General features: G+C 35.8%; 2 protein-coding genes across 3 annotated transcripts in view; both read left to right on the plus strand.

Moving 5' to 3' along the window:
- The window catches only part of LOC142341755 (protein XRP2-like), a 525,423-nt gene that overhangs the window by 442,157 nt on the left and 56,912 nt on the right, over positions 1–26,354 (plus strand). Inside the window, exon 2 of one of the 2 annotated variants that reach the window (XM_075392946.1) lies at positions 23,387–23,541. In XM_075392946.1, the coding sequence (XP_075249061.1) occupies positions 23,441–23,541 (101 nt within the window). In that variant the 5' untranslated portion in view covers positions 23,387–23,440. Of the gene's footprint in view, positions 1–7,908; positions 8,461–23,386; positions 23,542–26,354 lie in introns of those variants that run through there. The other variant, XM_075392943.1, reaches the window with a different exon arrangement.
- Positions 1–26,354, plus strand: part of LOC142341754 (uncharacterized) — a 249,763-nt gene that overhangs the window by 106,669 nt on the left and 116,740 nt on the right. The gene's annotated exons all lie outside the window — the stretch shown is intronic.

A 26,354-nucleotide genomic window follows, 5' to 3' on the forward strand; every position in this document is an offset into this window, starting at 1 on the left:
GTGTTACTAAGATTGTTGCAGAAGTTTCTCCATGTGTAGTAGAGCAAATGTTAATTCGTATTTATACTTACCTTATATGAATATGGCCTGGTTTAGGATTGTGTCAGAAAATGCGCATCAAAATGGAAGACTTGGTTACAGTTTCACCAAAATTTAGATATAAACAAGGAAGCCCGGTAATGTGCGTACGCACATAATGTTCCGAGCCACGTTTTTCACTTAATTGACCACCAAATGAGGAAGAGATGGAAAACTTGTTTATTGATCAAAAATAATTTGTGTATCCATTTTAAAAATAGCTTTCAGCTCAAACCATTATACAAATTAAAAATGTTTCTTGAGAAGGCCAATGATACGGGCCACCAAGGAGACTGCGCGACAAGACAAAAAACACAATCAAATAAAAAGCATTAATTACAACAACTTTTGATGTTTTCTTTAAAAGCACCTTAGATCATGAATTAGAGATTTTTTTCAGTCATAAGACACTAAAAAGGACATCAATTGCTGGCAACACTCAACAATTGATTAAAATTGACAAAAACTCGTAATTGGACTTGAAAACCATGAGCTTTACTCAGGAAACTTAATAAATATTCACTGGCCCTCATTTGAATATAAATGGGATTCCCAATTAATTGCACCTCAGTAAAACAGATTTGTCTGTAATAGGGATGAAAAAAATACGTAAAATATTTTAAAAAGGACAGACCCAGGTTACAATCCGAATCCTTTTTTATAGTAAAAATGTAAAAATCAACGATGAGACCAAAACTCGCCTTGGGATTGATGCGCGGCTATTAAAAAATCATTGTTCCAGATGATTGGAAGATATTTTTTAGCAAACGGAAAAATGAATATATCAAAATTAAGTGATAAATTATTAACTATTGATTTAACGAAACCCGCCCAAATGTTTTATTAACGAAAGGCCGTCAGAGCACTTTATTAGGAAACATAGTCATTAGGCAAAAATAGTCATTATCTGAGTACTCGAAGGTCGTGTCAGCAGCTTTTATGTGTACACTACTGGTCAATTTGTACAAAGTTGACTAAATACGCATCTTTTAGTAACATTTTCCAGGGGAAAAGAATGCTGAATTTGCAAAAAAATAGCCAAAATTTTTGCCAAAACCGATGTTTCAAACAATTCAGCAGCTCTTGTGTATCTTTGAACGTAAAACCAATGAAACCATCCTCAACATTTTTATCAAATCTTTAGCAAAATTCATCAGAATTTTAGCAAAAATTAGGAAAAATGTGAACAAAAGAACTGAAATTAGGATAACCTTCGCAAAACTTTAACCCTCCGTAATTCCTCGGAAAAAGCAATATTTAAAAAACTTTAATTCTGTGCGATGAATCATAACACTCTACGATGAATATATCGGTAGGCGAAAATTGCCTGAACAAAAAAACAGTTGAGCATGTTCCTACCCCACTAAAGCGGGTCGGAACAAAAATGGCAATGTCCTTCATTGCTAATCAAGTTTATTGGCTGATTGTGAACCATGGTTGAAGCAGTTTTTGTAGTCGTGTGTGTCTTTGTTTTTTTGCAAACATTTTCTGCACATTTTTCTAGAACAATCGTTCGTTGGCTTGAGAGCTTTCACTCTTGTAATGACTTTTTTTGAATTTTCCACGGCTGAGTTTGATTTTTGCGTGATCGGAAATGCTCGCATTCAAACTTTAAGTCGCTACTAACTTAATTCGCGTTAGCTTAGTAATACGAAAATCTACTAAAAAGCGCTCCAATTTGGTTTTTTCTTTGTCTAAATGTATTCAGAATGAAACCATTTGTAGTCCTTTGGTGAATTTATCCAAGATGCTACCGCTCTGAGTTAAATTGATTCCCCGTTTGTTGTTTAAGAGCAAATCGTCCGACAGTAGTGGGTTTATGTTTTTCCAATACTGGAGATCATGCACGATTCTTTCGCAGAAGTTCTGAAGACGTTTTTCTATAAAGACCTGTTTAATTGCTCTGTTTGAAGCATTTATTGAAACGCGTCTTTTTTTTGCAATTTTTATGCAAATACTTTGCTCGTCGGTTTTGACTTTTCGAGTGATCTTTAAGGCCGTGGTATTGTGCCTTATTCAAATTGTTCTCCTGTTCACAATTTTAGGCAGCTAGACTCAACTGACGGTAGTTAATTACTAAAAGTCAAATCAGAAGTTCCAAAATGGTTGTCATTTTTTCATTTCAATAAATCTTTCAAATGGTATATAATGGCCTCTAATGACGTTATTTGAAGCACCGAAATGGACTGCCTAGTCCCCCCTGCAACCCCCCGAACTTAGCAGGTTAAAGTAGATTAGAGCTAAGTTCGAGAGCAATTCTTTTGACATTAGTCGGGCAATATTTTTTAGGAATTTTTTAATTGGTAATCCTAATCCAGTAGCAGGGATGTTATCTGTAGGCGACCCTTCCGTTCTTAGATAGTAGTTGCGAAAGCGATAGCTTAGCAGGCTCATTTTGGCTTCCTCCTCTTTTTTTCGTCAACTTTGTTGCAAGCTGTTTTCACGCTCTTACTCAGAATTTAGCTCATTAATTTGTGCGTGACTTTCTACTGGAGTGAGTTTTTTTTTGTCTTTTTTGTTGTTTCGTGTGAAGCATTTTTCGGTCTAACTTGGCCTCCATTTCTCAAAATGATTTTTTTGCTCTCAAACAACGTTTGTAGAAATTATATTAGTCCTGTCGGTCTTTTTTTATGCGATTTTTCGCTTGACCGGTTTTTTGTCTGACGCTTTTGACTTTTCGTCCTCAAAAACGGGATAAACAGGTAGCGCACAGAGGGGATTAAGTGGTTGAGAAGCTCTCTTAGAGCCTTACGCCTGACTAGTCGCTATTTCATGGTGTAAAGAACGGTTATTAATCTTAAAATTTTGACCCCCTCACACCCACGCCTTGGACGTTATTTCTTTGACATTCAGTTAAGTTTTTGTCATAAAAAAAATGAACTAATCTTTGAACTTTTGGCTATGTAATTTTTAAAGCCGTGTATGCTAATTAATGAAATGTTCCGTTTTTTTTTTAAATTCGATTTTTAACTTTCAAAATAACGTTGATTTTTATCATTCAAAACTAGTCATTTGAATTTTTCATACCTGTTTTGTACGAAGGAATAATAGACAAAATTTGACATTTGTAGATCCATTTGTCCAATTAACAGGAGCGAAGTATATGCTAAAGTTAAAAGTTGTTCGCATGTTTATTTGCAATTCGAAATTTATTCACCAAACCATTTCCAGTCGTAATTATGATGTCGTTCCAAAACATACGTTCTTGCAGAGCCTTTCAGCTCTGTTCCATCTCAAATTGTTTTTGAGACTAAAACTTATGGTGTGAATGGCGGTTCTTAGAGGTTGAAGACCCCTTCACTATTGACCCCCCCCCCCCCCACTATTGCCCCCCGCTCGCTTTTACCCCCACCCCACTGTTGCACTCCCTCTTCCCCATCAGCCCTCTGTGTAACCCCCCCCCCCCACCGTTTCCAGCTTCTGACGAACAACCACTCGTTAAAAACAAGCAAATTTGTACTATTTGCAATTTTTTTTTGAAGATTTTTGGAAATTTTAGACCTAGGTTTTAAGGAACCTCCAACAGATTTTAATAATAGGTTACTGCAGAATTTCTAGTGGTAATGGAATGGTCGCAACATTTAACATCACGAATTTTAGCATTTTTTGACAAAACGTGCAATTTTTTTCAAATTTATTTTTCATTTTTCAAGTCTCTTCACACCCAGGGGCCAGAAAACATCCTAAGAGGTTTGATAATAAGTTACTGACAAAATTTTATTGGCCATGGAATAGTCTTTCAACTTTTTAATGTCAAAAATTTTAGCAATTTTATGATAACCTGCTTTTTTCAAGTTTTTTTTTTTTAAAAATTGGTCGTTTTTTAGATTTTTGAAGCCTCAAGAGCCAAGGAACCTCCTCTAATGATTTTTAGATGTAATGGAATTTCTGGCAAGATTTTAACATCACGAATTTTAGCTTTTTGTTTTTTTACAATTTTTGCCATATTTTTCAATTTTCTAATATATATATATAGTCATTATTCAAGGTTTTTGAGCCTGAAGGGTCAGAAGACCTTCGCTAAGGTTTGATAATAAGTTACTCGAAAGTTTTTTGTTAGTCACGATTTAACTTTCAACTTTTTAATATCTCAAATTTTAGCAATTTTTTTCCTAAAACTTGCAATTTCTTAAGTTTTAATTTTTTTTTGTCTTTTCTTAGGTTTCCCGGGCCTCAAGAGCCGCGAAATTTCCTCTAGGGTATGATTATAGGCTACTGCATAGATTGTAGATGTAATGGAATTGTTTTAAAGATTGTAATATCAGCAATTTTAAAAAGAAAATTCGCAATTTTTTCAATTTTTAATCTTTTTGAACTTTTTATCATTTTTTTCGGCACCAGGGTCCTAGGGACCCCCTCCAAGGTTTGATCATAAGCTTTCTGAAAGAAGCTAGAGTTAATGGAATGGTTATCAATTTTTTAATGACTCCAGCTCTGGAAATTATTTAAAAAAATTTTACTTTTGTTTCAAATTTTCCGAAAATTTTTAGTGTTCCAGGATTATGGATCTTTATGAGCCAGTGAAACTATTTAAAGCTTGAAATAGGAATACTGGATAATCTCTTCAGACAATGAAATTGTTTTGAAGATTTTAATATCTTGATTTTTGGCAAGATTTTGTTAAAGTTTTCGATTGTTTTCAAAATTTTTGATTATTTTTGTCCTTTTCTGACTTTAACGACAATTACTGGCCAACGAAACTTTTTACGTCTCGGAGATGGATTACTTGACAGAACTTTTGAGACAAAAAGTGCTTTTGATTTTTTTTACTGGGAAGTTGAAACCTTTTTTTACTTTTGCCTTTTCAGTTTTTTTCTATGATTTATTTACTAACAAGGCTAGAAAATTTGAAGTTGCAGAGTCGAATCCCATCTTAGAAAATATTTCTATCTCACTTCCTCTCCCTGTCAGTAAAAGTTTTTTCCTTATCTTTCTCGTTCAGGTTTTTATATATATTATATATAATCTCACTCACTCTCCCCTTTGTTGATGCCGCACTTCAGCTGCTGTTATCTGTCGTAATGTCATCATCTATGATCCTCATTAACCACGAGTTATAGCAGAAATGTTTTTATCATGCATCAAACATACGGGATGGAGGTAGCGCCCAGTTTGCATTAAGTTCTCTTAGAGCCGTTCAGCTCATTAGTCTTCAAGTATGCGATTAACAGAAACTGTTTTGGGGACTTATATTTATGGTGTGAAGGGTGGTTCTTGTAAATTGATTCCTTACCCCACCCACCCACCGCGCCCACATCAGTCCCCCGATCCTTTTTTCAACCCCGCTGCCATCACTCTACGCGCCTTCAATTAATCTGAAGCTAGCTTCACTAAACCGTGGCTAGCTACTGACGAAGCCAACCGCTCGCCGGTCGTTTGAGAGGAATTCGCCCGACGTTAGTCGGTTATTTTTAGTTAGTTGATTTGTAGGATGGTTAATTGCAGTATCTCAGTCTAAATGAAGTTTATTTGAGAATGCTTTCATCGATACAATTAATAGAGGAAACTAAAACATCTCAATGTTTCTAGTATTCTTTTGCTATTTGGCAACCAAAGGTCGCAGCAATGTTTATATTTGTTTACTTGTTCTTGAAACCTGAAACAATTATTGTGAACGTGTGTGACTTTTGTAAGCAAAATGTTTTCATCTGTTGTTCTGTTTTTTCTCGTTTGTTCTAGAATATTCTTCGCCCTCTTGTGACTCTTTATGGCTTTAATTCTGAACTTTGCGTGATATAAATTGCAATCATTCCGATATTAAGTCTTTTGCCAATGTAGAGGTGAATGTATGCGAGGAAGTTGCAAAGCCGTTTTTAGCTTAGTGGTTAAGATCGCAGAGATCGTGTGTTCGAAACCTCATGACATTTTTTTCACACCCGTAAAATTTTAATTTACAACCCTCTAACTTAAATCGCCCCACTTGTTGCTTGAGAGCAATTCATCCGACGGCGGGTGTGTGTTCTTTTATATTGAAATGCTCTTAAGCGATGTTTGCAGCAGTTACGTTAGCCTTGCATGTCTTCGTCTAATCGTTCAACTTTTTGTCTTCGAATACGGGATAAAATGACGGAGCCCGGAGGTCATTAAGTTGTTGAGCAGTTAGCTTAGAGCCTAACAACTTACTGGTCTCCAAGTATGTGAATCAACGGAACTGCTGATCACACAAATTCATGATGTGAGGGGCGGTGGCGCACGCTTGACCCCTTCCACCGCACCCACACCGCAGCTAGCTAGTGGCGATGCCAACTGCTCGCCAGTACTTGGAGAGCAAATTGCTAATTTTCTAATTTTTTAAATATTGCGACAATCGGGTGCATTTTTTTCTAGCCTGTCTTGGTTTTCTGTCACGGCCTTTTGTAAATGCCACTGTCTTTTCTCAGCTTTTTTCTATCTTTTTTTTTTTTGTTTTTCAGATTCAAATCACTAACTCATATGTTTTTGAAAATGTTCCAGTTATGACTTTGTCTATTTTATTTAAGAGATAGAAATTTTTAAGGTTAGCCAAACTAGAGTGCGGTTTTTGTTCTTTCTTATGAATCTTTTTTTGGCCTCAACTGACCTCCATGTCTCAAAATGACTACTTACTTGAATTGGAGGATGGTTAATTCAGGTAACTCAATCTAAATGAAGGTTATTGAGGAACCTTTCATAATCTCAGAAGCAACACAGTTTAAACACCGAAATAATTGCTAGTGGAAAATAAAATGTCTCAATCTTTTCGGCTTTGTATTCTTGTTAATTGGCGATCAAATGTCTGCAAAGGCAAGGCAGCTTTTTTGTGACAAGCTCCATGAATTTTTATTGATGTTTTGTTGTTATGGAAGCTTGAGGCAATTATTGTGAACTTGTGTGTCGTTTGTACGTGAAATTTAATCTGGCCCTTTTTGCTCTTTTATCGAATATTGTTACGTGACTTTTTCACGGTTTACTTTTGAACTTTGTGTGATATAAATTGCTGTCATTCCGAAAATAAGTGTGTTGCTAACAGAGGTAAATTTAAGCGAGGAAGAAGCAAAGCCGTTTTAGCTTATTGGTTAAGATCGCAGAGATATTTGTTCGAAACTTTCTCATGGCGTTTTTTTTGCTTCTATACAAAATTGTTAAGATACAACCCTTTAACTTAATTGTTGGTTGAGAGCAATTCTTCCAATTGTGGGTTTCTGTTTCGTCACGTTGAACTGCTCTCAAATGATGTTTGTGGCAATTATAATAGGTCTGCAGGTCTTTTTAAACAATATATTGTACTATCGTCTCTTCATCTCAGTTTGTTGTCTTATCATTAAAACTTTTTTCTTCAAGTACTCGATCAAATTGTGGAGCCCGGAGGGCATTAAGCTGTTGAGCAGTTCCCCCAGAGCCTTGCGACTTAGTAGTCTCTATGTATGTGACTCAACAAAATTTACTGAGACAATTTCATTGTTTGAGGGGCGGTGATGCATGCTCGACCCTCCCCCCACTCAACAACCTCAATTAGCCTCAGCTCGCCAATACTTTGAAAGCAATTGGTCTGACGTTACTTTTTCTATCATTTATTTTTTGTTTTGCAGATACACTAAACTGACTAAGCTATTTTTTGTGAATGTACCAGCTATGTATTTGTGGATTTCATTTAATCTAGATTGGGACTTTTAAAGTCAGGTAAACTAAAATGCAGTTGATGGTTGAAAATTAACGGCTACTGAAGCCCAAATCAAAAATAGGTCGTATTTTGAATCGACTGAGTATTTGTCAATTATAAATTCAAACGGGTTACAATCAGCTAAAAGCTCATTAGCTGAAGATTTTGTTATTTACCCAACCATGAAGTCAATGATTTGAACTGGTTTTCAGCGTCAACTTCGGGATCCGCTGCCAGTGGCATGAGCAGTCCTTCCAGAAATTCATCTGCTTTGGCAACCCCAGACCAAAGACGGATGACAGCGCCCCCCAAATCCATTTTACAGCAACCGGGTACATCTGCTGCCGCAGCTACACCCACTCCAGCGACCAACGGAACAACAGACGCCTAATTTGTGTACATAATTTACCACATCACACCTACGCCTAGTCGCGTCAATTTCAGTTCTTAAACCTTATTTTGTCCTGCAACCTAATTTTGAGAATGGAATGGAATGACAAACACCCTTCAACGACTGCAATTTTGAAGCAACTTCAAAGTTAATAAATACATCAATGAATGATAGGTATGATGCCGCTCCAAGCAGTAGTGGAATAGTGTTATTTTTTATAGAGTCTAATTTTGTGTCGGGATCTGTGTCTTCGTTTTCTCCATCCATAAATTCGTTAGTTTGTTACATCACTTGCTCAATTGTTACATCATATGTGCTTGTCAATTCAATCTGACTAATTGCTCCATCATCCAATTTTTAGGCCGTTTTTTAGCAAATGTTTTTGTTGACGAATTTTAAGCGAAAGTCCATGTAATCGTTTCATAGTGATATTCCTGGCGTCATACAATACTGTGGAAAATATTTTTCCAAATATTTGATAGAATGCATATCGATAAATGAATTATGAAGTCTATTTGGAGCAATATGTCCAATTTGATATGGTTGCGTTTTGTCTACAATTGTTCGTTAACAACAAAACAACTAAATTGTCATCGTTTTCAGGGCTTAAAGTAGAATAGTTGATGATTCATAGTAGTGTCAAACGATTCAATTCCCCAAATGGTCCGATTAGAGTTTCGGGTTTTGTGTCACGCACTTACTCGCTCTGCGACTGGTGAATTTTATACAACGGTTTAACGACGGAATCAAAATTCTGTTATCCGATCTGCTTCACCAAAATTGATGTTTGATTTAAATCACGATTCTTTGCCATATTAGTATCTTTCCTTTTCATTTAACGTCAATGCGAACAATCTTCCCTCTAAAATGGGGTTTAGACATTATTGGAAGCCGGGTTGTCTTAATAAAGCTCTCGCCCGTTAGTGCAAAAGCTCTTGCAATTTTTTAACAAAGCGTGGCGCCTTATCGAGTAAGCGTGGTGAAGAACCTGTTATTTTTTGATACATGGTGTTGAAAAAACTGATTACAAATTCGTCTGTTCTTGTTGAGGTCCAACTAACTAACTTCAAATTACTTGTGGGTTATTTGATCACTTTTCCCCAAACTAACACTAAAATTGTGATAAAAGAGAAATAGATAGATAGATTGGGATCTATCCTGTCCACCGGTGCCGTTTATTGACCTCAATTGCAAATTACGAGGTGTTATTCAGATCGTTATTATAAGGAAAAGCACATGGGCGGTGGGGGGGGGGGCAGAATAGATCCATAGAACGCCCTCGCTAATGTATGCCTTGTGTGAAATAATATGAGGGCAGTTGTTGAATTTCTACCAAACCGAATCAATCAATACCTAGATCTTGTTAGACTAATGCTTCATCTGTTATTTTATGCGTTTCGAATGAAACTACTACTTCAATAGAGATAGGAGCTTTGCTAGATTCCTTCTAAACGTAGTTAGATATATAAAAAAGGTTGTAACATAACTTGAAAATTATACCATATTTGATTTTAAAGAATGTATACAAATCTTGCAAGCATATAATGCAAGGATATAATTTGCAGCATTTATGATTATTTGTCAACCGTATTAATATTATTCACCAAAAATTGGAAAATTTGCGTCTCACCTAAGTCTAACAATGGATGTACAACCGACCCTCTCTACAGCCCAAATCGGCTACAAATGGGTTCTCAAATTTAAAAAATGACATCAAATTGGAAAAATGACATAGATTGTTTTTTAATTTTGCAAAATGAAAGAATTTGTTCATTTACTTGGTACTCACTGATTACGTTTTTAGGCAAAGCAACTAACTGACAAAAGTGTTACTCGAGACAGATGAAGCATTCGTCGTAGTTTGAATTCAATCAAAGCGCAATATTTTCATCATTTCAGCCTTCAATTTCACACTGAATAACTTAATTTTGCCATGGCAACCAGCAGCTTCTCTTCGGAAGACGATAAAAGTTGCTTAAAGTTATGTACAAAGTATTGCGGTATTTATTAATAAATTATTAATTACGCACGTTTTTTCACCTTCTTTAATTAAGTTAGCGATTCAATTCTGGTTTAAAAAAATCTGTTTTTAGTCTTAGTAGTTGTCTGAAATGGCCACTGATAACATACATCATTTGAAGCAATAAGTGAATTTATTCAGGCTACCATCCACCCTGCTGAAGCAGGTTATAATTAACTTGAGCCCCACTCCTGTCTTTCGAGAGCATTTAGTCCGACGTTAGTGATATATATTTTCAGTTTTTATCGTTCCGACAGCACCTTAGAGGGGTATGAATGGGATGCCAACTGGTTTATTTTTTAATTCTGTACTTTTTGTGAGTTTTATTGTTTGTATCGTTAGAAAACACGTCAAAGGTAGAATATCAAAATTGGAAGATTTTTGAATTGCATTTTTCCCCGAGGAGTTATCGCGCTTAAAGTTTTGGGGAAACTTGGCTGATTTTCGTTGTTCTGTTGTTCCAATTTCATCAATTGTGCTGAAATATGTTAAAATAGTCAAAAAAGGTGTTTTTGGTTTTACATAAAGATAGAGGATGGTTCCGAACCATGTGATCCGACTTTTCGGCTGAAGTTTTGACTAAATTTTGAAAGATTTCTTTTTCATGGCACCAAATGTAATTTTTAGCACTTTTCGTCCAAATTTTCTGGCAATGCACACATAAAAACTGCGGACGCTATTTTCGTATAATCAGATGAGGGCTAATTCTATTTCCGCTTTGTAAAATATTCTGGAATTAAATCTTTTAAGCCTCTCGCTAATTTTAGTTACTTCATCCGGAAATCTGTGATCAAGCCTCCTGGCTGCCTAATGAGCTATTAAAGAAACTATCGGATGCTTTCAGATAACACCGTGTTTTTTCGTAAACCATTTGTACATTTTTTATCTATTATTTTGTAGTCTTATGGCGTAGTCTCAATAATGACAGGCCCCATTGGGTTCCTTGGGAGTGACATTTAAATCTCTTCGGTATTTATTTATTTGAAAGCTTGTGGTGGTTTTGGTTTGAAAATATTTTTTATTTTTGGAACTTCAATGGATTTTTGAATATTGTCCGTTTTACTTTTTTTTTCGAATTGTTACCTAGTCTCATTAATGACAGGTCACATCTGCTTTAAAATAAAGTTGAAGTTAATTTGTTTAATTTAGGTTTTATCTGATGCTGTTTTGACGTTGTTACTAATTGTAGTTTGACGTTCACGGCAAAGTGGACGGGGGACATGTTCTTAATGAGACGAGGTAAGAAATCGACAAAAAAAAGAACAAAGGGGCAAATGTTCAAAATCCATTGAATTTTTTGAAACCGATTAAGTTCAAATGAATAATAACCACTGGACTTCAGCCTGAAAATCAAATAGATTTACATGTCAATACTTGGGAAGCCAATGGGGCCTTTGGACCTCTTTGTTCCGACCCCTCTTGAGGAGGGGAGGAACTATATACTCAAATGGTTTTTTTGTTCAGACAATTTTTGGTCGATCGATATAATAATCGTAGAGTTGTGAGTGGTATCATTAGAAAGCCCGTCCAGCGTATAATTTGCAATTAAAAAGATTTTTCAATTTTTGCTTTTTTTAGTGAGGTATCGAGATTTAAATCTTTGTGAATATTAGACGTATTTCGGCTGTTTTATTCACATATGTGACCAAATTTTCGTCAATTTTGACCAAATTTTCGTCAATTTTTCTAGAATATGTTAAAATTGTTAACTGTAGTGTTATAGATTTTATCTCTAAAGCTAGAGGAGGGTTGTTGAATTGTTCGATCCTAGTTTTTTTGCTAGAATTTGCTAAATTTTTCAAAATTCAGACTTTTTGTGAAAAATGGGACCAAATTTTTTTAGCCCACTTGCTTTAAATTTGCTGGAAGTAGACACCTTAAAACTGCGGCCAGATTCTTCTTAAGCTCAAAAAGAGCTATTTGTACTCTGCTGGCTTTGAGAGTCTTCTGGATTTATAATTTTGCCAATTTTTCCTAACTCGTTAATTATACCAAATGCATTATTTATTTTTGACAAATTGAAAAATTTTGTATAGAATTGATCCATTTCGTAACCATTTCAATAATTTTGAGTTTTTTTAGACGCGCAGCAACATCTAGGCTGATCTTGATCGCACTATGGATCCTTATGATAAAAATTTTTTAGATTTTAATTGGGCGCGACCGTTTCAAAATATTTCCGCTATGTAAATGTTTCTTATGTAAATTACGGACAAGAATTTCAAATCGGGGCTCAATTAATGACAGATACTATTTACACTAAACGAGAACCAATGAGATTACATTATGGTTTCAGAGTTACGCTCATTGTTTTTATGGCTCTGACAATTTGTTTTCGTAAAAATTTTATGGACTTCTTTCGTTTTGCATTCATTTCTTATACTTTTTGTAGCCCAATGACTTAGTGTCTCCAATCAAAGATCCCGTTAGCTTTTAGAAAGTATAAAAGAACGTAGAGATTTTTTTTATTGTTATCTGATGTCTGTTATGACATCGAATATATTTATTTTGGGAAAATATCGGTGAATTTTTGAACTTTGCCAATACTTTATCTTATTTCTCTCAACTTCGGGTGTAGTGTCAGTAAAAACAGGCGGAAATCGACTTTCTGTGATTTATAAATTAATATCGGTAACGGTTTTATATTCGATTAATGGTTTCTTTATTTTGGTACTACGCGTTTATGGGTTCATTTTGTTTCATTGTCGAATTATCACTTTATTGAAAAGTTCAATTAAAGGAAAGAATTGTAGGGAAAATGCAGAACGTTGGAAAAAAGCGTATCTGGATGTGTTGTTTGTTTTTGTTGAATAGTTTATGCTTTTTGGGCTCTGACTCGATTATCTCGCAAAAATTTGTGGATTTTTTTAATGCTTTTGCCTATGTTTGTCTGTCTTTTTGTTGTTGTACACCATATAGCTGATAAGGATAGGTATCAATCGCTTCCCCAAGTTGGGTAACTCAACCTAATTAAAGATTTCAATTTATAGCTGTTTGTAATTAAGGAATTTTAATTTAAATTTAAAAAATTTTCATGTCTCCTTTTTGCTTTTGTTTTCGTCGCCATGTTACTCAATCTCACTCATTAGAAATCTCAATTACTTCTGTTCATTCCAACACTTTGGCTTTTGGTTATACATTGTGACTGATTGCTTCGACTATTTAGTTTCATAAAAGGTTTTCGAGATTTCTATACTGTTCAATTTTTGGGTTTCTTTTTGTCATGTCTAAGTAGTCCTTTTATAAGGAAGACTCGTTGATGTTAAGATGAAGGTAAAATTTACTTAAAACGTAAATAATTTAAAACTTTTTAATTTATAACAATAATCGTTGATCCTATTGGCTTTGAGATTTTGCGCAGTCGAACATTGGCTGATGACATGTCTCAATTGCTTCCTATGTAGATATAAATGAACATTTTAGTGGTTTCAGTTGATATCTAATGACATTAATAACTGTGAAATTAATTGTTTTCAAAAATGGAAAAGTATTTTTGAACTTCGCACCTAATTGCTTTTTTTCCGACCTGTTAACCAGTTGAATTGGGGGCAGGTCTCATCTTTTCTAGGGAAGTATAGGTTAAATTGTTTTGTTTTGATTTTTATCTGATGCGAGTTTGATTTTGTTATAATTTTTGTATTATAGACATCGATTTTGGTCGTAAATAATGTTTGTTGTTTTGTTTTTTTATTGTCCTTTCTAGTAGTCCTATTATCAACAACTTTCATTGGCCCTCTAGCGTGGCATTATCGTATTTCATTGGTTGTTTTTTCAACGATGTGTATGTTTTTGAAAGGTTTCTATCTCTTCATCGTTTGGTAGCCAATTAAGTCAAGAATGTGGATGAGTGGGGTCGGAAAATTATGTGCGTACGTACATTACCGAGCCTCCTTGTTTGGTTGAATCAGGTGAAATTGTAGAGGAGCAGGCTCGGAACATTGTACGCACTACTTTGTTTCTAAAGGGGCGTGAGCAATAACTATCATATGTAAGTGGTTAAAATTTGGTCAACACTGGATAGCTATTATTGTCTTCTTACGAGTCGAAGAGGAGTTATGGCAATCTTCCGTTTTTACTAATCGAAGATGCCATATGGTATTCTTTTTTTACGACTTGAAGAGGAGTATTGGATAAGAGTCCTTATTATTAATAATTATCTAGTGTTAAAATAATTCAAGAAGTGAAGTGCGTGGAAAATGTGTTTTTGCTGATCAAATTTCAAGTTTTGTCCAAACTGCCTCTTTTTGAGAGAGTACAACATTGACGTGAATTGGTTTGCGTTGAATATTATCTGCGAATTTAACCAATTGTTTTGTTTGATTCCACTTATAGGAATTTGAAAAAACGCCAATTGCTTGTAGGTGTTTTCAGTTGCCAATTGATTACAGGTTGTTGGTGAATTTGAGAAGTTGCTCAGAACAATGACAAAACATTTAGAAAATTTTAACTCATCGTCAGTTTTTTCCTCGCAAAAGAAAATTGTTTGCTTATTTTAACGTGTCTATTTTTTGTGAGCCATTGAAGTAAGGCTTATTGTTTTAGGGTACTCTTTACTTCTGGATGTTTCTTTGATACAGAAAATTTGAAAAAAGATGTTTTGGTGAACAAACTTTAGGTAATTTGGATCTTACCTTCTGAATCATTGCGAGAAATGTAGGCGTGGAAAAATTTTCTCCGAGCAAATTTTTATGTTAAAATGCGCGTTTTGAATCGCAGTTCTCAGTTTTGATTTAGTGTTTTTGACAAAGCTGGTTATCTCAGCGTAATTTATTGGAAGGTTGAACACGTGCGCTGAAATAAAGTCGCCGAGTTGATGAGAGCTAAGCTCGAAATTGAATTCCTTTAAAATTTGGAACAAACTTATTGAAGTAAATTACCTCAAGAGTTCAAGACCGAGCTTCAAAACCCGGTGAGATTGTTCTTGATCACCCCCCCCCCCCCCCTCCTCCAACGTCGTACCGCCGCTAGCCCTTTAACAAAAAGCAGTCGACTACTGCAACAGAAATAGCCACAACGGGGAGGACACTTCAGAGAAAATTTTTGTCCTATAAATTTTTGTCCTAAAAATTCCTCGGCAAGTCATCAAAAAAGCAGTGGTCGACAACAACACGTACAAAAGTCTAGCTATCGCAAAAAAGAACCTTCGATTCGGGAAAGCACTTCGTTTTTTTACGATTTGCAATCCCCCGTATGATATAAATACAGTTTCGAATATGGGAAAAATGAATTACAATCTAAGAAAAACTGTTGTGAACGATAGTGTTCGTCTGCAAGTCCAGTCTCAAGATAATGCTAGCTCACAAGACATCATTGATGACTCTGACCCCATCAGTGATGCAAATACTGGTTTGACGCAAAACTTTCAAGACTTGAGTGTAAAAGAGCAATTCCACACAACACCAGGAACCATACTTTTCATCCCCGACACTGTCAACAAACTCTATAAGGTGCAAGTGTTAGAAAACTCGGGGCATGAAACCAAAATTAGATATAGTGGTTGGGGCTCAGAGCACGACACGTGGTTTAATGCGAAATCAGTTTGGGCCTATTCGAAGCACAAACATAACTTGAAGAATCGCAAAAAAATAACAAAAGAAATTTCAGATAAAATTGACCTACTCCTCGCGTCGTGTGAGCAGAACCAGCTTGATGATAATTTCTTTGAAAACGTTGAACAAACAATACTGAACGAGAACAAAAAGTTGCCCTCTTTACAGACAATAGTTAGTTCACATGTTCCAACGTGCCGTTTCGTTCCGGTCAAATTTAGAACTAAGTGGTCACAACTGCTAACCAGCATCCTGGATGATTGTGCCACAACACCAGATGACGAACTAAATTGGCAGAAATTGTTTTCTGTTTCGAAGTGTATCCTGCGTGCGAGCAACCGAGGAGGTAAAAAGCATAAACGAAATCAGGATCAGCGGCTCTCCGATCGCATCGATCGATGGAATGCGGGTGAATATGCAAACCTTTGGACAGAAGCTTTGGCAATGAAACAAGCGAGGAACAAATCCACAAACGGAATAGAAGAATTGGCCAGTAGAGCTAAAAGTCTATGTTTGCAAGGTCAATTTGGTCGCGCCGCAAAAATACTGTCATCTGAGGGACTTGCGCCTAATAACAGAGGTACTCTGAAAGCACTAGAAGAGCTACATCCCAAAGAAGTGCCTCCAACTTTGCTCCAACCAGACAATGTTCATTCAAGTGCGTATCAATTTAGTGATAACATAGTTTTTGAACAATTGAAAACTTTCAGCAAGTACACTGCAGCTGGTCCTTCCAATGCTGCAATTTTAAAAGGCGAAGTTATATTGTTGACAAAAATTCTTAAGATTGATTTTGTCGTTAATCGTCCATATTTTTATCAATACGCTTAGGCGTTTTTCACTTCCTGAAACTATTTTCCATTTCTCCGAAAAGTTTTTAAAAGAATGCCATCACTGGGGATCAACACTTTGGTCTCAGGCGAAAACATAGCAACGTTCAGTTGGTAATGGAAAAACTTTCGATCAATATAAGAAGCAACAATTGAACCAAAAAAGTGTTCGTGGCTCAATTGATTTTTTGATGAATCTCTCAATAATTTTCAACATTTTGTAGAAAATAGGTTCTACTGTACTTATGCAACGTGATTATAACTGCATATACCAAATTTTAAGACGGTTGCATATTGTAAGAGCTGATATACGGTGAATATGCAAACCTTTGGACAGAAGCTTTGTCAATGAAACAAGCAAAAGAAATTCTTGAAACGGAATAGAAAAATTGGCCAGCAGAGCTAAGAGTCTATGTTTGCAAGGTGAATTCGGTTGTGCCGCAAAAACCTTGTCAAATGAGGGACTTGCGCCTAATAGCAGAGCTACTCTGAACGCACTAGCAGAGCTACATCCCAAAGAAGCGCCAACCTGATAATGTTATGTTGCATCAAGTGCGTATCAATTTAGCAATAACATATTTTTTGAACAATTGAAAACTTTCAGCAAGTAAACTGAAGCTGGCCCTTACAAGATGTATCCAGAGCATCTATTGCACGCAATAGTGTACTGCTCACGACCACTCCGAATCCGCCCTTAAAGTTTGTAAATACTAGAAGCAGGAGTAAATTCCCTTCATTTGTTTCAAAAGCCCTCTGCAGCGCATCCCTCACCGCTCTATCCAAAAAGAAAGGAAGAGTACGCCCAATAGCTGTCAGTGAAGTCCTGAGACACCTTATTGCTAAATGTTAAGTGAAAGAAGCAAAATCAGAAGCAACTGAGTTGTTCGTTTCCATTCAGCTAGGGATTGAAATCAGCGGAGGTGCGGAAGCAATTATCCACTCTGCAAAAATCACCTACGAAAAGATCCTCAACGCTGAATCTAATGAAGGAGTGCTTCAGATTGATTTCCGAAATGCCTTTAATTCGGTTAAGCGTTCACACTTATTGCAAGCAGCATGCGATTTCATACCAGGTATCGCAGCCTTCACATATTTTTGCTACTCTCAGCATGTGCCACTACTGTACAATAACGCCAGTCTTCAAAGTGAATCGGGTGTTCAGCAAGGAGATCCCTTGGGTCCACTTCTCTTTTCGTTGACGTTATGGCCTGTTATAGAAAAAATAAGAGACGCAGTTCCAAATCTTACCCAGCACACTTGGTATTTGGACGATGGTTTTGTTGCAGGTTCAGAAGATCAAATCCGAACTACGCTCGATATCTTAGCTAATGAAGGTCCAAAAAGGGGTCTGTATTTGAGGAAAGACAAGTGCGAGCTCTGGTCAATCGTAGATCTACCTTCAGTTGACCTAGTAGTTACAAGAAATATGAGCAATGGTTTTGAAGTACTGGGTGCCGCAGTCGGATCACCAGAATTTGTTTCTTCTTGCCTGCAGAAACGTGTTCAGAAGGTTGTGTCGCTCTTGGATAATTTGAGTTATCTGGACGATCCTCAATGCGCTCTCGGCATACTTCGTTATTGCCTAGGGACACCAAAGTTAGTCTACTCTATACGCACTAACACGCCGACAAGACATCTGATCGATGTTTTAAAATTTTTTGATTCCAGCCAACGGGATGCGTTAGATCAAATAATAGGTGCTGTCACCTCTGACAATGCGAGGTTGCAGTCAACTTTGCCAATAAACAGTTCAGGCCTCGGAGTGCGACAATCGCAAGAGCAGTACAGAGCCGCATATGTGGGCTCAGTGATAGCATTGATGATTTGGTTCAGAAAATTACAAACCAGCGCGCGTCAGACAGTAGAGTTTTTAAGGAACTCTATGCAAGCCTTGAACCTTTCAACTTAAATTCCTACACACAGAAGAAAATTCAAGAAGCTGTAGATACTGAAAAGTTTTCAGAGCTGCTAAGAAATCATTCGTCAAACAGGGAGAAGGCAAGACTGCAATCACTCTCTTTGCCTCATTCCGGCGCATGGCTTGCGGCACCTCCAGTTCCTGCCTTAGGTCTCCATATGTGTCCCAGTGAATTTCAAATTAGTGTCAAATACAGACTAGGTATTGCAGTTTATGAAGATGAAAGAAAATGCCCTTACTGCAGGTCTGGGACCCTTGACATTTTTGGTGACCACGCCGTCATCTGTCCCGGAAGAGGGGATGCAATTTCTCGGCATGACAGGATTCGTGACCGTTTTGCATCAGCTTGCTCAGCAGCTAATTTGTCCCCAGTCATAGAAAAACGGAACCTTATTGCAGGAAACGGTTCTCGCCCTGGCGACATATTTCTGCCTTCATGGAAATCAGGTCGTCCAGCTGCTCTAGACGTCACCGTAACTTCTCCACTGCAACCAAACATTATAAATCATGCGGCAGAGAAGTCTGGTTACGCGATTGAAGCAGCCGAAGAGCGGAAGTATGCACAACACGAAAATGATTGCTCTGAGCAAGGAATTTTGTTTGTTCTCCTTGCTGTTGAGTCATTGGGTGGTCTGTCAGTCACTCTCAAGAAAGCGTTAAAGCGCATAGCCCTGTTAGCTGACAGCAGGAATTATCAGTCGCAAGGACATGCTATCGCTTTTGATAGATTGGCTCAGTCGGTTTCCGTTGTGATTGTACGAGGATCGGCTACAATGTTGCTTGCACGAGTCCCGTAACCACAATTTTTGCAATATTTTTGGACAAATTCTATTTCCGCAAACATTGTGAACTCCAAGAAGAAAGGAGTCTTTTGAGAAGCGTCAACCAATGAGAGGGGACCTTCGTTTTTGTAAATATTGTCTCACCCAATGAGCGGGGAGAACATAAATAATTTTCAAGAGTTCATAGAAGATTGAAACGAGAAGAATTCTGAAACTTAAGGAGAACAGGACTGATGTTATAGAGTGCGATTGAGAAGAGTGAAGAATTCTTCAACAAAAAACACACTTATTTGAACCTTTAATGAGCAAAAACTTTTAATTCCGAATCAAAGTTTGATAACAAAGATTTGTATTAATTCATTAATTGATACTTTTTGAGCAAATTTTACCTATGAGAATTTTTCTATCAAATCAGGTGATATTACATACCGCTATTCTCTAACATGCTTTTTTTTTACCATCTGATTTGATATGTACCTTTTTTAAATGTGTCATTGTGTAATAGTTTTGATCAAAGTTTGTTGATGAATTTTTAACGGTCGTTTTTGGCTGATTTTTCAACTTCTCTTTTTTTCAATAAATTTGAAAAATTTTCTGAGAAATGTATGTCAATTTTTGTCATTTTTTACGCTTTATTTTATTGGTTGATTGGAATAATTTTGCTAAGAGAGTAGAAATTTCTGTTAACGTGCGGTATTTTCAAAGGAGGTCTCAAGTTTTAACTTGAAGTTATTCAATCAAAAACCTTATTCGCTCCTATATATTATAAATTAATTTTGTAATCGTAAATTAATTTTGTTCGGAACTGTTTTTGTTATTTTGCCGCTTGACATTATTTTTTGCTTCAAGTTTTCAATGTTTACGGGGATCGTGTGGTTTAAGTTATTGTTGGCTATGGATATCTTCTTGTTTGATTGCTATTCATATTAAAACTTTACAAAAATTAAAGTCATTAAAAGAAAATTTAACCTCATTTTGCTGCTTTTTTGATGTTTTGCCTGAAATGTTTATGACTTCTCTGGGCTAATTTTATTCTTTGCTCATTCTACTCAAAATGCCTTTAAAGGAAATTTGCTCAGGAAAGGGATCTGAAATTAACAGTGTCAGTATCTAGAAAATAAATCAAAAATAGAAACGGGATAAATCCTTAAAGAATAGTTTTAGGTGCCAGATGCTTGATTTTTTTTCTAATTCTTTTAAGTTGCCAGGTTTAATGTGTATTTGTTTTGATAGAAACCCATGTATCATCTCATTTAAAAAACACGTGTGTGCCTAACTAAACCGAACCGAATTAGCATAAACTTCTGACATTTTTCTATAAAACCATTTTTTTCGTTTCGATCCAATCGGGGTTATGGGAATCCATGGCTGCCATTTTCCGGTAATCTGGTGTTGATATTTAGTCATTGATTCAAGATTTTTGATGTTCCGCCTTAAGTTGAGAATAATTTTCCAGATTTTTTAACAGAATTTTTTATCAGGGTTAGCTCTTTTCATTTTTTACAAACTGAATATATTAATAAAGTAAATTGATGACTAGGCATTCAGTCAAGTTTTGCATCCAGTGGTTTCCTGAATCTTGCGGCTATGTTTTCTCATTTTGTCCCAAAGATTTTTTAGGTGATCATATGCCAGCACGCTCAGTTCAAATCAACATCTTTTCATTCATTTATGCAATTTTGTAACCGAATTGCGTTTGAGCTCATATTCACACTTGAAGGAAAAGGTTTTGTTCAATGGAATGGATATTTTTGGTCAGAAGTGATTTGACTTCACTCAGTCTCAAAATGCCTTAGCTGCCCTTGAAATGTTATAATTAGGACATGAAACATTTTGTACAATTTTTAAAAGTACTTGTTTTTTTAAATTAAAAGTCACAGCTTTCTCCTGGTGGATCGACGAGCAATTGATTTCATGATTTGAATTCTTGTCTGTCGTATGGTTTCGTTAACTAAAACAATTGGGCATAAAATATAAAGTTAGAATAATTGAGAAGAAAATTAAGTAGTTTTTAAAGTTTTTCGGAAAATTATTTCATTCTTTTTGTAAGATAGTTCCTCAATTGTATAATAAATTTGAACTAACCATTAGACTACTAAAGTATGCGTCATAATCCAGTTTCACTTGTGCTAAAAAACGGACATTTGGCAAAACTTTTAAAATTGATATAAAAGCTGGAAATTAATGCAAAAGGAATGGAAATTTTCGTTAACAAATACTAATGTAGATCTGAATTTCAAGATCCATCTTCTAGATAGTAGATGCCCCGTTAGTTTTCACTTTAGTTTTTGAACATGATTGCAGCAGTTTTTAGGTCAGTGTTCTAATAAAAAATGGACCAAGTGAGCAAAAACTACTTATTTGGCGCCGTTTTTAATGACAGATGTAAAGCAAAGTCTGGCACAGCTGTAATTCGAGATCAATATCTAGATAGTGGAAGCCATAATAACCCTTGTAATTTTAGCACCAAGTTGGTCAGCAGCTTTTAGAGCAGATTGCTGGGACAAATAAGGACAAAATGAGTCCAATAAGTGAGGTGCTTTTCTATTATTTCAGCGGTAAATGTACAAAATCAGTAAATTTTTCACAATAACTCGATTACTCAAAGTCTAAAAAGTCCTTATTTGCTATTTTCTACACCCAATGCGCTTTTCAAAGCCCCCTCCCCGAAACAGTAAAACACTGGTCTTAAAGAAGATGTTCGCAGTTAAAGGAGTTTGCAATTGTTTGCCACGAAGATCAAAGATCATAAAAAGACCATACTGAAAATTGAATAAAAGTTAATGCTTTTTTTACGTTCATGTTCTCGCAGCAGAACTTTTGCAGCAATTTGATTGGATTTGTGTCTAGTTGTCTACGCTCAGTGGCGGCTAGCAAAAATTTTTGGTTAAAGTGAACGGGTTACATCGTCGATTCAGAAAGGTAAATTTCAATTGTTATATCTAAGGATTTGCGTGAAGTCACGCATGTATCAACCTTCTATGAGACAGCTCTGAGAGTTGGAGAACCACTGACAAAGTGACAGCTCTACAGCAAAGTCAACTATGTCAATATTTATTCGATTGTAATATTTATTCACACGTGGCTATTGATATCACGCGTATGGCATATCTGGTACTCCAAGGGATTGAACCGGAACAAGCAATCGATTATAGTCTCATCATGAAATGGAGATAAAGCTGAGCTGAGTTGAATTTTTTGTAAGCTCGTAGTTAAAATGCTGAACGAGAGGTATGATGGTTAAATAAAGTTCCATTGAAGAAAGATACTAGTCAGTTCGCTTAAATTCTTATTTGATGACGATTTAAAAGTAAGGGACGTTTAAAACTCGCAAGCTCCATTTGCAGATCGATTTTCATATCTTAATTATATTAGACGTTCCACAGATATATATTATACGTCAGACAATTTCCTGATGGAAGACGGAGTATTTAATAAAAGCTCTCAAGCGAATTTTGTAGCAAGTATAGTAGTCATGTAGTCTTTTTTATGCAGAAAGAAGAAAATTGATTTCTCCGCTTCAAACAATATCATCACTTTAAATATTAATACCAATACTACAATTAGGGAGAGGGTAGACAAACTGGGCCGTATAGAGCCATCTAGTATCTGCCCCGTTTTAAAAGATGACAATTTTTTCGTTAACTTTATTCTGAAATAGAATGAAAAAAATAATAAAAATCCCCTTTTTCCATTCTGATGTTACGAATGAATGTCAAAACATTTCGTTTAGAAGGCTGTTAATGCAAAAAAGTTCTTTATTTTATCAGAAAAATGGTCCTTTCTAAACTAGAAGAGCTAGAGGGGTCGATTTTTCACTTGACCGATTTTTCTGACGCTTTCGACATTTCGTCCTCAAAAACGGAATAAACAGGTAAAGCCCAGAGGGCATCCGGTCACTGAGCAACTCTCTTAGAGTGCGCTGCTGTTTTCTAAGTGCACAATTCACTGAAGCTGATGATAAGACGTAAAATCAGTGCAATTTGTTAATCAGGTAACTTTTTGGTGGTTGGGATCCACCCGCTGCAATCCCCCTGCTAATGTGCCTCCTACTGCTGGCTTCCCTATGCCCAAACTGACAATTACCGAAGCCAACCGCTGGCCGGTTGTTTGAGAGCAATTCGCCCGACGTTAGTCGGTTGTTTATATTCAACTTTTTCAGTACGTATCTGCCTACTAAAAATACCGGCACGCATTTTCAGATTGATATGCTTCACTTGTAAACAAGGATAATTACAAGAGTATCTTATCGACATGGGATTTCTGCTGTCCAAGCTCGGATGGCAATCTGATAGCAACAGCAGTGACAAAGATAAAAGTGCACCTGATCAACCGGAGAAAAAAGTGTACAGCTGGTGAGTAGAACAATATTGCTACCATTAAAAATAGATTTTAGAAGTATCAGAAAGCGCAAAAAGCTCTGGTAGATATGTTTGACCCCTCCTCCCCATACACTTTTTCTGCTCCTTTTCCCCTTCTCTCATAAGCTAATGCTATACTCCCTACGCCCCCGCTAGCTACTGAAGAAACCAGCCGCTCGTAAATCGTTCAGCAATTCACCCGTTCGTCGGCTGTTTTACATCTTTTCTTTTTTAATAGGGCGACAATCGAGCAGATTTAATTTGGGAATGTCATCGTTTTTTTTTACGACCGTTGGTACATTTTTGAATGTAATTTTGAATTTTTCTTTTACCATTCTGTTAACATTTTCAAGTATCAATAGCTACTCGCGGAGAGTTTTTAAGCTTTGTTTTCATAGTTTGGTGTATCTGATTCAATATGGGGAATTTTTTTATTAGCGGATTGATAATGAAAGTTTTAACTGTTTTTCAGAGTGTGTCTTTGGTTGTTATCTACTTTTCATGGTCAATTTTGAAAAAGGAAAATAAGATGATTATATCAACTTTAAAAAGTATTTGATTAAATTTTTAGGCCTTTTGTTTTTCTTGTTAAAGTTATCGAAGTATTTCTTGAGGTTTCAATCGTTATGTTTTTGGGGTTTAAATTTTTTTTCCTGCGAATTCAATTTTCTGTGTGGGGAGGAAATAGAGTGGCCTATTGGCACGTTGTATAAATGTTTTGAATTGCTCTTGAACGAAGTTTGATGCATTTATTGTAAACGTGCGCGTCTTTTGTTATGGAGAATTTTTGCTAGACCATTTTCCTCCTGAATGTTCGGTCGATTTCACTTCGTGAGTGACTTTTCACGCTTGATTTTTAGATTATTGTCAACGACTCTCAACCGAGAGGTTGCGTGTTCGAACCCCGCCGGAGTTTAACGTTTTCGAGCCATAAAAGTTTCTTTAGCAATGTGCCCCTTCTAAATTCTTTGTTTTTTTAATGCTTAAAAGACCTATTTTTATCCACTTTATTTTCTTCAATTTAATCAATGGTTTTTGTTTTCACATCCAGGATGATCTGATCTCCAATGTTCTCAAATTGTTTTTAAGTTTCAATTCTAACGTTTTTATTTTCTATTTTTGCTGTTTTGTTATTGTCTCTTACTTTTCTATTTATGATTATAAAGAGCCTTAAAATTAATTTAGATCAACATATTAATAAATATTTTAATCATAGAATCTTATTATCATTTCAATTGAGTGTCTAACTTGCTCTACTTGTAAACTAAGTGGAAATGCATTGTTAGAATTTTCGAAAATTAACCAAGCAATCAGTTTTTAATTACTCTCAAGCAAAGTTTTTAGCAATTCTCTTATTGCTTTTGTCTTTTTTGATGCGATTTTTGCTTGACCGATTTTTCGCCTGACCCATTTGACTTTTCGTCCTCAAAAGCGGGATAAACAGGAAGTATGCGATTCACCGAAACTCTTTTGAGAAGACATTTTCAGAGTGTGAAAGACGGTTCTTACTCTTAGAAGTTTGACCCGGTCAGTCAACACCTCGCCCCCGGCCGCCATGTGCAAATTTTACTCAGTTGTTTTCTTGCGTTTTAAAGGAAGAGAGTTTTTGGATTTTCCGTCAAATTATCATATTGGCAGTGAACTTTTGTATTGTTTGTTGTTTTTAAGTGTTGAGAAAAATTTCATGTGTGTTTGTTTTGTCACTAAGTAGAAAAGCAGCTGATATTTTTTTTGGAACAGTCTCTTTCATAAGAGGAGGTATGTACTCAAAACTGATCCAAAGTTTTTAGATGGTCATTACAACTTTAATCAGTCGTACAAGAATTTGTACGGTTATGCTTTACATCCAAAACTTTATGTGCATTTTTAAAAAAAAAACTTGACAACAAATCAAAAAGCGTCAGATAAAACTGAAACTAAAAAAAATAACTTGTACTTCTTTAGAAAACATATGGGATCAGTCCATAATAAGGTTCGGCAACAATTGGACGAAAAATAACAAAAAAACAGCAAATTAAAAAAATTGGCTTACATTTTTAAAAACAATTTATTTCAAAGTAATGAAAACCATTAGATATCAACTCAAAACATCCAATAGCTTTATGATTACCTATGCCTCTATAGGAGGGCCTTAAGACATAGTTACAAAAAGAACAACAATAGAGACAACAAACTAAGATTCATTCAAACTTGCGAGAAAACGCTGTCGAAGCCATAAAGCCATATTTTGCCCCTCAAATTATGTTCGATTGCGCCTTCTTCGAATGCCGATAATGTGTTATGTGACCTGTCTTTAATGAGACTAGGAAACAAGTACACAAAAAAGAAAAAGGCAAAATGAAGTAACCCTAAAGCCATATTTTGCCCTCAAAATATGTTCGATTGCGCCTTCTTCGAATGCCGATAATGTGGTGTGTGACTTCTCTTTAACGAGACTAGGAAACAAGTAGACAAAAAAGAAAAAGGCAAAATTAAGTAATACTTTTGTATTTTTCAATTTTTTAAGTAATGAAAGCCATCAGCTATAAATTGAAAATAAATTGGTTCGTTTATTTGTCCAAATGAAGCCCTTGAAACCTGTAATTATTCAGAATATGTCTTACGTCAACAAAAAGAACGTCAAATATGACAAAGAATAAAAAAAATCACTTTTTCTGCGAAAAGCCCCTGTCGAAGCAAGTAAAGTCGTAACTAATTCTTTAATTTTTTTGTTTTGTACACTTGCCCCTTGCCTTGGCGCGGCGCCAGTTATGTCATATATGGCATGTAATTAAAAAGATTAGGAAGCAAATAGACAATAAAAAGAA

The sequence above is a fragment of the Convolutriloba macropyga genome, chromosome 6 (genome assembly GCF_964194025.1).
Source record: "Convolutriloba macropyga chromosome 6, txConMacr16.3, whole genome shotgun sequence".
Lineage (NCBI taxonomy): Eukaryota > Metazoa > Xenacoelomorpha > Acoela > Convolutidae > Convolutriloba > Convolutriloba macropyga.